Source organism: Oncorhynchus masou, chromosome 28, assembly GCF_036934945.1.
Source record: "Oncorhynchus masou masou isolate Uvic2021 chromosome 28, UVic_Omas_1.1, whole genome shotgun sequence".
NCBI classification, from domain to species: domain Eukaryota; kingdom Metazoa; phylum Chordata; class Actinopteri; order Salmoniformes; family Salmonidae; genus Oncorhynchus; species Oncorhynchus masou.
The window spans coordinates 53,592,362-53,605,796 of record NC_088239.1 but is presented as its reverse complement, the minus strand read 5'-3'; the positions used below and the strand labels follow the sequence as shown (position 1 = coordinate 53,605,796).

The following is a 13,435-nucleotide window of genomic DNA, read 5'->3' as shown; positions in this document are numbered from 1 at the left end:
AGCAGAGAAAGTGTCAGAATAGGTGTCTTGCGCCATTTGAAGTAGTGTGCTGAACACAGGTAAAATGTCACAGTCTTTTTGGTTAATGCCCATCATCAAGGGGATCAGGAGGACAAGCAGGGAGTGATTTCTGCATGGTTGAATCTGTAAAAGATAGTCAGATAAAATGTTAACCATAAAAGAAAGCTATGATTAATGTGACCTTTTCATGGCCCTATCCCAGACTGGAAGAGGGAGTTACTCAAAAAGTTGTATCTGGTTTGCTCAGCTCAACTGAACTCACTTTGACTGGACTCAACTGAACTGAACTTCTTAACTCAACACCAGTAAAGACACTGCTCTGAACTCCACTCCAATTGCTATTAAGAAAAATGTCAAATGTTCTAATATGCAAGCATAGATTTTTTATTGAATTTGAGGAGATCTTCCTTTAAGTGTTATTGACTCTGGAAACATGTATTTCTATAGATAGCACAAAGGTCTCTGTGATGACGTGACACAGTTACTCTGGCACCAGCATGGGCGACTAAGCAAACTCTGGATTTTTTCTGAACAACATCATAACGTTTGATGAACTACTGTGTACTCAGTCGCACATTCATATAGATTTTTCAACATAACACCACAATATGCTCTGAATGCCTCCAACATATTTCACAGATGTTACAGATTTGACACCTACCGAATAGCGCCAGGAGCTTTCTAAGAAAACATTTGAAAAAATACAGCAAACATGACATTTAAAAAGAGATATGAAACATCTTACATCTTAAATGTTGACATGTTATTCCTTTTCTCATATCTGTTAGGTCCATTTCACCTTGGAGTTAATAAATGTTTTTACCCCAGAGTCAATGACACACAAGAAATTCAGCTGTGTTATTGCATGTTTTAAAAGATCCAGTGCTGCAAATGTTGTCTGGGTAGCGCCGATGGAATAGATATCAACAAATTGCCACTGGATTTTCAGAGAGTAATGTCAGAACCCACAGTAAAATGCCACAGACATCAACAACAGCTAAAATACCTTTTCAGGTCAGAAATCAACTGGCTACCCGTTTTATAATATTTTTCGCAGATGCATTTATCCTTGATTACTTCACCCGAGATATGTTGGAGTCCAAAATGTTGCTTCTTCTGCTGATTAATTAACACAACAATGTCTTCCTGTGTAGAAGCACCTGCGTTCCTTGACCTCACTTTGACCCCCATGGAATGTCTGCTCTCGTCTTGTTTTTATTCTTAGCCTTCGGGAAGCATGCTATCCCTAACTAGATCAGCTGTGAGATGTTACGTGCTTTTCCTTATAGAGGAACAGACAGACCTGAAACATTATGTTTTTAATTATTTAACTAGGCAAGTCAGTTAAGAACAAATGTGTATTTACAATGACGGCCTACACCAGCCAAACCCGGATGACACTGGGCCAATTATGCGCCGCCCTTTTGACACAATTTCATTCCAAAATCATAAGCATTATTATGGAGTTGGTCCCCCCTTTCCTGCTGTAACAGCCTCCACTCTTCTGGGAAGGCCTTCCACTAGATGCTGGAACATTGCTGCAGGGACGATTAGGCGATTAGGCCTGGCTCGCAGTTGCAACCGTGTTGCAATCATTTCTACGCACTATGAGCTTCATTACACGGCAGTCCCATTCTGTGAGTTTGTGTGGCCTACCTAGCGGCTGAGCTGTTGTTGCTCCTAGAGGACTTTCCATTTCACAATAACAGTAATAATGGTTGACCGGGGCAGCTCTAACAGGGCAGAAATTTGATGAACTGACTTATTGGAAAGGTGGCATCCTATGATGGTAACACATTGAAAGTCACTGAGCTCTTCGGTAAGGTCATTCTACTGCCAATGTTTGTCTATGGAGATTGCATGACTATGTGCTCGATTTTATACAACTGTCAGAAACAGGTTTAGCTGAAATAGCCGAATCCATTAATTTGGAGAGGTGTCCACATACTTTTGTATATATATATATATATATATATATATATAGTGTATGTACAGTGTGTATCAGCATTCATTAGTTGCCCTGGGTCTTAATTAAGTATGATTATTATTTGGTCACAATTTATTTGGATAGTCCGGATAAGCAACTAGTATTAGGGTTATGGTTAAGATACAGGTTAAGGGTTAGAGATATGGTTAGGGTTAGTAGATAGTTAGTTGAAATGTTACTAGTCTGTAGAGTTTCTACAGGTAGACTATCCAAATAAAGTGTTACCTATTATTTTGTATGTAAATAAATACTCCGATGATCAGGTTATGATCTTCAGTTTGTGTCTAATTAGAGTTACTAGGTAGTTACACAGATGGTCCTAGTGATAGTAAAAACAACCATTTTGAATTCCCTTCACAAAGTGTATACTGGAAACAACAGCCAGTTCAGCACCTGGACAGCGGCCGGACTGAGCTGCTCCTGGCAGTCTAATTTTGGTCACGGATGATGTCTGGTCACGCATGGTGTTTGAGTGATTTGCACTGTAGAGAGACTTGACAAAACAGATGGACGACATTTATTATACAGTACGCTAACTTTTCTCTCTCTCTCTGGCTCAGTATTATATTCTCAAAAACAAAAGTGGCATTCAAACACGGATAAAGGCAAAAGGTTCAGATACTTTTTGATCTTGCAATCCCTCAAACAAAATAGCCTAATAACCTCTCAAGCCTGACACTTTTGAGTTGTTGTTTATCACTGAGAATGCAGCCAAAAGCACGGCCAACTGGACTGCATTAACACGCAAGGTGAAGTTCCCATTATCCGTAATTAAGTCAGCAATGAGGAGCTGCGGGAGACATGTCCGATTAAAACGACAGCCATGACACGGATATCTTGTTCTATTAACAGCAGTGATCCGCTATACGGATAGCCATGCTAGCTTCACCCTCATGTCGGTGCTAGCAAGCTAGCAAGCAGACTAGGTAGTGCTAAGTATTAACATCCAATCCAGTATGGGCTGGAAACTACAGTGAGCTTTGATTGGTCAATAGCAACGAGATGTCGTGGAGTATGCAACAAATGTTCAGCTTTCCTCAACTTTGGTCCCGCCCAGTTCACGCACCCTCGCCCATGCTTGCATTGCCCAAAAGTCCCCCGCCCACTTCGCTTCCCTTCATTGAAAACGAATGGGGCTACGTTGTTTAATCGAACCCAACGTGTTAGTTCGACTTATGCCGTAAGGGTCAGTGTGTGCAACCCCTATTTATGCATAAATGCTTCAGAGACAAAAGCTTACTACAAGCTATATGCAGCCGCAAGATTCAAAGTCTTGCAATGTCGCCACAAAAGGGTTGTCACAAAAGGGGCAGCTCCTTGTAAAATGCTCAGGCATTCGAAGTACTATTTTTCTACCTGAAATTGAGACATGCCGCATCAATCCTTCCGCAGCCCAGGGGGCAATGTTGCTGCTTGGTTCCTTGATCTGATTTATAGGCTATTCATCAAATACACTGAGAGTACAAAACATTATGCTCTTTCCATTACATATACTGACCAGATGAATCCAGGTGAAAGCTATGATCCCTTATTGATGTCACTTGTTAAATCCACTTCAATCAGTGTAGATGAAGGGGGAGGAGACAGGTTAAAGAAGGATTTTGAGACATGTGTGCCATTCAGATGGTGAGACAAAATATTGAAGTGCCTTTGAACGGGGTATGGTAGTAGGTGCCAGGTGCACCGGTTTGTGTCAAGAACTGCAATGCTGCTGGGTTTTTCACGCTTCCCCGTGTGTATCAAGAATGGTCCACCACCTAAAAGACATCCAGCCAACTTGACACAACTGTTGAAAGCATTGGATCAACATGGGCCAGCATCCCTGTGGAACGCTTTGACACCTTGTAGATTACATGCTCTGACGAATTGAGCCTGTTCTGAGGGCAAAGCGAGGGGGGTGCAACTTAATATCAGGAAGGTGTTCCTAATGTTTTGAACGCTCAGTGTATATTCTCAGAGACTGTTCAAACAGTAAACCAAACGACAAGAATCCACCCAAAAAGGTATTTTGTTTAAAAGTAATAACTAGTGATTACAGGCTATTGTGAAATGGTAAAACCTGATGTAGCCAACTAGCTAGCCATGTGTTTTTTTCTCTGTCACCAACACATTATGACTTTCTATCTTTAGCTGACATGGGATTGAATACACAAACAGCATATCAAACAGGGATAATGTTCTAGGTTACACCGGCAAGGTATATTTTTAAAATCATAAATCTGATTATTTCACATGTGGGAAGCTAAAAAGGTTAGCTAGATTGCTATGTTTTTAGTTCGGCTAAAGCCAGCTAGCCAGGCTGCCAGCTAGCTAATATTAGCAAGGGAAGGTGACTCTTCCATGCTTCCACAAAATGAAAAGGCAAAACTAGAAAAAACGTTGCTATCACACGGGCACACGTAGATCAGCGGAGTGAAGCTTGGACAACAGAACAATAACCCAGGTGTTTCAATGGATGTATAAATCTGAAGCACCAAACTGGTATTTCCACTCACCACCAAGTATGGTGATGAGAGGAAGCCCAGTGGCCGGCAGTCGGAGAAGATTGATGCCAGATGGATTTTGCCTGACTCCTGCTAATTTTCTCATTGATGAAACAATGCATCTCAAAACAGTTTTCTGTTTCCAAAACTAGAATCTGTTACAAACAGAGTGGACTAAGTTTAGCAGACTTTACCCTTTGCCAACGTTTCTAAAAATTGTATTGTTTAGAAGGAGTGCAAGGGTGAATTGAGTTATTGCACACGCGCACTTCACAGAGCAGGCGTTCCCTAACTGAAATATGCAAATAGATGCTAGAACGTAGCAAAATAGGATCTCGTTAGCTCGTGCTTGGCTCTGCCCACCTCCTTGCTTGTTCTACTATGATTAATTTGCTCCAATTAGAAACGACAGGCTGTGGTCTATCTTGGGTTAGTTATAAAACTCTTTGCTTGTACCCACTGGGCACACACTGGTTCAATCAATGTTGTTTCCACATCATTTCAATTTTAAACCAACGTGGAATAGATGATGAATTGACGTCTGTTCCTAGTGGGTAGTAACCTTAAATGTGCCTCAGACAGCCAATGTGACACGTTCAAATGAACTTTATTCCCCAAGCAACTGGAGTTCAGAGGTTATTTTTTTCATTGCAGATGAAATTGAGGACTGGGTACTCTGTGTAGGCTATTTATTGCCTTCAGAGGCATCATTCCCATAGGGTACACAGGGGCACATGCCTCCTCGGATGGTTTCCTTGAATACAACTTTCTTTTTTCTCTTTTTAATTAGTTTTGTAATACTAAATACTACTTGCCGCTAGCTTGGTAGACTTTAGGTTGGTAGACTAAATCAATACATCAATAACTAAATGTACTGAATAAGAATCACATTCCTTTCAATATTTTACCCAGATTTTAGCAGAGATATAGAGAAGCATATTTTGTTCCTTAAAAAAGAACCGCTAGTCGGGAGGATACAGACAGCTCAGGAGGTATGCGTAGATATGCAGAAAAATGTACATGTTTTTTTTAAACATAGAAAGCATAATTATTATGGATCTAGATTACAGGAAAACACTGTTTCAGGTGGGGTTTATTTTTTAATTTTTTATTATGGACCACCTACCAGTCATCCTCATGTTCTTTGTGCCCCTCAGATTTTTGGGGTGCATGACACCCCTGATTGCATTTTCTCTCTGGTGCATTAGGCGACCATAAAAAAAAATCTTAAATGGCACAATCAAACCAAATGAAAACTGCAACAGGTAAGCTTATCATTACATGTAGTTTGCACATTACAATAGCCTATCGTGAAATAGCGTGTGAATGGTCAGCATCAGATAATATCCCTTTCTCTCTGTCATTATTTTTTCCTACTTTCAACACACAACCTACAAAGACGTGCACTGTATGCTGAGGGAGAGCCAAGGAAAATAGGTTTATTCCGGGGGCGCTCTCTCGCCAGAAGAGGGCATTCCGATTCTTCCTGACAAAGTTGCCGTGATACCTGCAGACGTGATGTTAACTACTCAAACGCTTACACTTATGCGCTTCTGGAATTGAGGAGAGAATAGGGGTGAAAGGGGAATGCTCACCCTGCATGATTTTGGTTTGCTTACCGAGTAAAACTACCACATACCCTTCGAATTCTCCTGTGATCAGGGTAAGCTTCTTTCGGGGGGAATGTGAATTCCCTGTCAGTCTTACTATAAACATTTTGGGTCGCTTTTTACTGGGGAGATCTGCTGATATTCACTCAGCCTCTTGGGAAAATCGTTGTTTGAGCGTCATGCCATAATGGATGGATGGAGGGTGATGAGAACGTTTCGACTGGAATCTTTAAACTTTGCTATCACGCTTATTTTGGATTGTGATATATGACTTGGATGTGGCATCGTTTGTTCTCAGACGCGCTGTTAAAATTGGACACCACGATTTTACGCGGGAATTATGTGCATGGATATGGTATAAGACTAGATCGGGAGAAATGTTCCATGGTGAAACTACATGCTTGACACACGGATACCCCTCTGACTCGCTTATATTCCGGGGGCAGCGACGGGAAGGTGCGCGTTGGAATCGGCGGCTGCGCGAAGCGACTAGGGTCCTGGACTAGAACCGTACCGTCTGATGAGAGCGCGTGTCATGCGGACTCAGCTGTCGCGCGCTGTAAGGCTTTAAAACCTGTGGACAGGAGCTGACAGATAAGCTGATATGTGTAAGTATATGTGCCTGTAAATGTATCATATCTGCTCCATGTAGTGGAAACGAGAGTAAGGTAAGCTGCGTCTTTTCCCTCAAATTCGCTCCCAACATGCCAGCAGACTTGCTGTGTTTGAGTGCATAAAGATCTAGTATGTTCAGATAAAAATAGTGTATTGCAACTATGATATTTACCAAAGCGTTGTTATTTTTGATTTGTTATTAAACACGTTCAGCACGCTATTGTCCCTATGAATTTAGTCTGGATATGCCAAACAGAGTCGCAGAGCTGCAATGTGGTTATTCTATTTATTTTATTGTTGTACTACAGGCGATGAATGCCTGTGTGCGATTAACAATTGGACACATATCAAATACGCCAATATGCCGTTCAAGCTTTGCCAGAGATTGCATCTGAATAACTGTTCGGTTTACAAAAAACTCTATAGTGTAATGCATCCGTTCGTTAGCTATATGGTTTTGAGCATCCTATTTCTTTTTACCCGGTTTTATGAAGAAAATTCAGATCATTGACTGGGACTGGAATGCTAATTATGGCATATGTTGGATGCAAGTCAACTTTACAAAGCGTGGTCCTGCATAATTTTCGAAAGCCCATTCATGGTTATGTTTTCTTCATTTCGTGATCTGGAAGTGTCAGTGGTATGTCCAACATTAACTGGGAACACACCATTTGAGTTTCATGAGTGGATTACATCCAGATGAAGTACGCAGATAAATTGTGCTAATAAAATCGATTCATATTTTATTTTGCTTTGCTATATTATAAATCAGTAGGCTAGTGCACCTGCTCCTTGTTTAGCCTTGAAGACAGTCTGTTATGCGCTCTCTTGCTGTTTGGTCATTGAGAGATGATTGTGGATAAATTTTTGTTATTTGACCGAGCATCTACAAGAGGCTTGATGAATGCCATTTGGAGCACGAACAGCCTGCAAATTTCAGCATTAAATAGTGCGATCATGTTCGCTCAAGTGTGTCTCTCTCTCTCTGTGTGTGTGTGTGTGTGTGTGTGTGTGTGTGTGTGTGTGTGTGTGTGTGTGTGTGTGTGTGTGTGTGTGTGTGTGTGTGTGTGTGTGTGTGTGTGTGTGTGTGTGTGTGTGTGTGTGAGTGCGTAGGTGCGTTTGCGTGCGTGCTCGCGTGCGTGTGTGATGAGGGGCAAACCTACGGATGTGGTTAGATTTTTTTAATAGCTTCCCCCCCCTGGTGTTTGAAATCATCAGTATGTTTTTGTTAGCAGTTCATTTATCCACAGCCATTATTGAACTCTTACACAGATGGTCAAATGCACTGGCTATGCTGTGCCATTATTTTTTAAGGTGGTATGATTTATCAGGCTACTGCACTGCATCGATACATTGTTTACCAGGGGCGTTATGCACCACAAAAATCTGAGGGGGCACAAATTATGTTCGGATGACTGGGGGGTGGTCTGGAGAAGGGCTACATTTGAGCATTTTGCCAAAACCTTAAACAGATTTTTCCTGCTATCTAGAGCCATACTCATTATGTTTAAATCAATGTAAACAAATATGTGTATCTAATCATACCTCTTGATTTGTCTGGTGGTTCCTTTTCAAAATCAACTAAATAGGCTTCTCTGCATCCCTGCTAAAATCTTGGTAGAAGATTAAAAGGAATGTGAGTCTTATTCAGTAGGCCTACATTTAGTTATTGCTTGCTTTTCTAAAGTATTCTAACCTTGCCAGCAGGCATGCCAGCTAATATAGTTAGACAAACTAGCTACTCTAACTTGATTGATAGCCTGAAATGGTTTCTTGGTAGCTAGTTATGAGATTGGGATATTGGGAACGTATCTGGGCTAGCTAAAGCCAACTTCATGAAATTGCTAGGTGGCTAGTACTATTAAAAACCCAAGAGCAAATCTGAGGGGCACGTGCCCCCTATGGATATGACGTCTCTGTTGTTTAATGCAAAATTGGTCTGAAATAACTAATTCTGCAACCAAAATCACACATGAATAAGGATAAATATGACTATTTATTATTTAGTCATAATTTTGCAACAGCCTTCAGGCTATATACTGTAGTGCTTGAGCACTTAAATTGCTTATGACCATCATGCAGGGTGGATTGCATGAATTGTGCTTTTTTTCTCTCTTCCTTAGGTAACAAGCAAAACTACTCACTTGTATTTTAACGCATCATTTCCATTACACAAAAGCACCTTTGTCATCCATAAACTTTGGTCTTGTAATCACATTACCGTTGTTGATTACTTAAAAATTGCTCCCTCAGTCATCTCACTGACCATTGGCAGTTAAACCCCTGACTCCTCTGATGCCATTTGTTAGCTGCATCACGTGGTGCATGACGCAGGGCTTCATGGCCCATAAACTGATGAGGTACGCGCACTGCCATGCACAGCCCACAAGCCATATAGCAATATGAGCTTCTGTGCCAACAGGTTGAATAGAAAAGACGTTTTGCACCTTTTTATGCATAGGGAATGTGCCCAAAATAGTTTTAATCCACATTAGTCATCATTGCCTCAGCACCAAAATTATATATATATTTTTTGTAACAGTGATTTACAGTGCCTTCAGAAAGTATTCATACCCATTGATTTTTTCCATAGTTTGTTACATCCTGAATTCAAAATTTATTAAATAGATTTTGTTCTCACCTATCTACCCCACAATGACAAAGTGAAAACATGTTTTTAGACATTTTTGCAAATGTATTGAAAATGAAATACAAAAATATCTCATTTACATAGCAGTCAAAAGTTTGGACACAAAAGTTTGGAGACTTTATTTAGACTATTTTCTAACTTGTAGAATAATAGTGAGGACCTCAGCACTGTGAAATAACACATATGGAATCATGTAGTAACCTAAGAACTGTTAAACAAATCTAAATATATTTTATATTTTATATTTGAGATTCTTAAAAGTAGCCACCCTTTGCCTTGACGACAGCTTTACAGAATCTATGCATTCTTTCAACCAGCTTCATGAGGAATGCTTTTCCAACATTCTTGAAGGAGTTCCCACATATGTCAATTTGTAAGTCGCTCTGGATAAGAGCGTCTGCTAAATGACTTAAATGTAAATGTAATGTTGAGCACTTGTTGGCTGCTTTTCCTTCGCTCTGCGGTCCAACTCATCCCAGACCATCTCAATTGGGTTGAGGTCGGGTGATTGTGGAGGCCAGGTCATCTGATGCAGCACTCCATCACTCTCCTTAGTAAAATAGCAGTCACGCTGCCTGGGGGTGTGTTTGGGGTCATTGTCCAGTTGAAAAATAATTGATAGTCCCACTAAGGACAAACAAGATGGAATTTCGTATCGCTGCAGATTGCTGCGGTAGCCATGCTAGTTAAGTGTACCTTTAATTCTAAATAAATCACAGACACTGTCATCAGCAAAGCACCCCCACACCATCACACCTCCTCTTCCATGCTTCACGGTGTGAACCACACATGCAGAGAGTATTCGTTCACCTACTCTGTGTCTCACAAAGACATGGTGTTTGGAACCAAAAATCTCAAATTTGGACTCATCACACCAAAGGACAGATTTCCACTGGTCTAATATCCATTGCTCATGTTTCTTGGCCCAATCAGATCTCTTCTTCTTATTGGTGTCCTTTAGTAGTGGTTTCTTTGCAGCAATTTGACTATGAAAGCCTGATTCACACAGTCTCCTCTGAACAGTTGATGTTGAGATGTGTCCATTTGTTGAACTCTGTAAAGCATTTATTTGGGCTGCAATTTCTTAGGTTCAGTTAACTCTAATAATGACTTATCCTCTGCAACAGAGGTAACTCTGGGTCTTCCTTTCCTATGGTGGTGCTCATGAGAGCCAGTTTCGTCATAGAGCTTGATGGTTTTTGTGACTGCAAGTTTCCAGACTGAATGATCTTCATGTCTTAAAGTAATGATGGGCTGTCATTTCTCTTTGCTTATTTGAGCTTTTCTTGCCATAATATGGACTTGGTCTTTTACCAAATAGGGATATCTTCTGTATACCACCCCTACCTTGTCACAACACAACTGATTGTCTCAGAAGCATTAAGAAGGAAAGAAATTCCACAAATGTGACCGACCGCAATAATTTGGTCTCATGTAGCAAAATTTGAAACTGTGTTTTTTACATTGGATAAAAGCAGAGATACAGAGCTTCAAAATGGTATATCATACCCTGCATTTGATGAACAATTGGAAAGTAATTCTGATTTGAAAGTTGATTAACTTTTAACCTCACTTTTGAGAAAATGGTATTTTAATGTTTTGGTACCTACATGAGAGCTCTTCTTTGTCTACTGTACAGTACACCCATTCAGCATCGTACACACACCTTCTTAAGCCTTATCTCCACCAATCTCTGTAAGGGTTGAACCGAGCCTTCTCTCCTAACAACAGCAGTCAAGCACCCAAGCTAACTGGCTAACATTTGTTGCAGTGACATTCTATTAAAATGTATATTTTCATAGTGTGGTTTTTTGCTAAGACATGTAGCTAGCTAGCTACACAATGAACCATAATCTCAACTCATGACATTTCTACCCTGCATGAATCTGCAGGTAGCTAACCAATCAGGTTCAATGTTAACTAGCTAACATTAGGCTATAACTAGCCAAGCAAATGACTCTGAGATACGTATAATAAGATCATACTCGTAATGTTAGATAGTGAGCCAACCAGCTAACGTTAGCTAGCTTGCTAACAGTACACTTTAACTTGAAATGAAAACGACATTGTCAAAATTTGAAATGTGTTATATCTGAAAATGTATTTATTTTATTATTTTTTTAATTTTACCCCCTTTTTTGTGGTATCCAATTGTTAGTGGTTACTATCTTGTCTCATCGCTACAACTCCCGTGCGGGCTCGGGAGGGATGGTTGAGGGTCATGCGTCCCCTGAGACGCAACCCAACCAAGCCGCACTGCTTCTTAACACAGCGCACATCAAACCCGAAAGCCAGCCACACCAATGCTTGTGTGATGAGACAGGGAATATCCCTACTGGCCAAACCCTCCCTAACTCGGACGACGCTAGGCCAGTTGTGCGTCACCTCACGGACCTCCCGGTCGCGGCTGGCTGCGACGTGAACCCGGAGTCTCTGGTGGCACAGCCAGCGCTGCAGTGCAGTGCCCTAGACCACTGCGCCATCCGGGAGGCCCCCCACAGGTAGAACATTTAATAAATTATGGACATTAAACAGGACAGGAACAGTGTCTGGAAAGAGGACAAAGTAACGACATCAAAGCAGACATGGGGAACACACAGAGGAAACAGACAGATAAAGGGGCGGCAATCAAATAATGATGGAGTTCAGGTGGGTCCAATGAGGCGCAGGTGGACGTAACGAAGGGGACAGGTGTGCATAAAGATAGGCAGTCCGCCGCCCTTGAGCACCAGAGAGGAAGAGCGGGAGCAGGCATGACAGTACCACTCCCTCTAGTGGCACCACCCGGTGTTCCACCTGGGTAAGCCTGACAGGCCGGCTAAGGCATGGGCGTTGGATAAGCCGGCTGGGGCATAGAAACCCAACAAACTGGCAGAGGCATGGGAGCCTGGCAAACCGGCTGAGGTGTGGGAGCCTGACGTTCTGGTTGAGGCGTGAAAGTCTGATGATCCCACTAAGATGTGGGAGCCTGACGAACCGGTTGAGGCGTGGGAGCCCGATTGCTGGCTGAAGCGTGGGGTGGGCGCCTGCCAAGCCCCCCGGGGGCAAGAAAAACCTCTCAAGCCAGCTAGGGCATGGAAGCCAGACAAGCTAGCTGGGGCACCCCCGGTTCCATCGATGACGGCACAAGGATCCGACGTCACCAAAAGAACACGAGGCCTCCCTGATGCTTCAATTTTGGTGGCTGCATTCTGTTAGGATCGACGCTGGAGACAGGAAGCAGGTACAGGGAGAACATTTAATCAATTACGGACATGAAACAGGACAGGAACAGCATCTGGAAAGGGGACAAAGTAACAACATAAAAGCAGACATGGGGAACACACAGAGGAAACAGATAGATAAAGGAAGGCAATCAAATAATAATGGATTTCAGGTGGGTCCAATGAGGCGCAGGTGCGCATAATGAAGGGGACAGGTGTGCGTAAAGAACGGCAGTCTGGCACCCTCAAGCGCCAGAGAGGGAGAGCGGGAGCAGGCGTGACATTTACAGATGGCATACAAGTTTGTTATTAAAGCACATGAAAGTTCACATGTCCAATTTTGATACATTTAAAAAAAAGGTTGCATTCAAGTGGCTCTTGTGTGAAGTAGTGACCCGCAACATACACCTAGTTTCCTGAAACGGGTCACAAATGAACTTTTAACAAGGCACACCTGTTAATTGAAATGAATTCCAGGTGACTACCTCATGAAGCTGAGAGAATACCAAGAGTGTGCAAAGATGTCATCAAGGGAAAGGGGGGCTACTTTGAAGAATCTCAAATCTCAAATATATGTTATTTTTTAACACTTTTTTGGTTACTACATGATTCCATATGTATTATCTCATAGTTTTGATGTCTTCACTATTATTCTACAATTTAGAAAATTGTCAAAATAAATAAAAACTGTTGAATGTGTAGGTGTAAGTATTCACACCCCTGAGTCAGTAAATCTTAGAAACAGCTTTGGCAGCATTTACAGCTGTGAGTCTTTCTCGGTCTCTAAGAACTTTGAACATTATTATTTTTTGAATTTTTCGAGCTCTGCCCTGTTGGTTGTTGATTATTCCTTGACAGCCATTTTC

At 41.6% G+C, this 13,435-nt stretch overlaps 1 protein-coding gene across 1 annotated transcript in view; it reads left to right on the top strand.

Moving 5' to 3' along the window:
- Positions 1-6,426: 6,426 nt before the first annotated feature.
- Positions 6,427-13,435, top strand: part of LOC135517910 (leucine-rich repeat transmembrane neuronal protein 4-like) — a 132,545-nt gene continuing 125,536 nt past the window's right edge. The window contains exon 1 of the mRNA XM_064942613.1: positions 6,427-6,709. Within this exon, the coding sequence (XP_064798685.1) occupies positions 6,706-6,709 (4 nt within the window). The 5' untranslated portion in view covers positions 6,427-6,705. The remainder of the gene's footprint in view (positions 6,710-13,435) is intronic.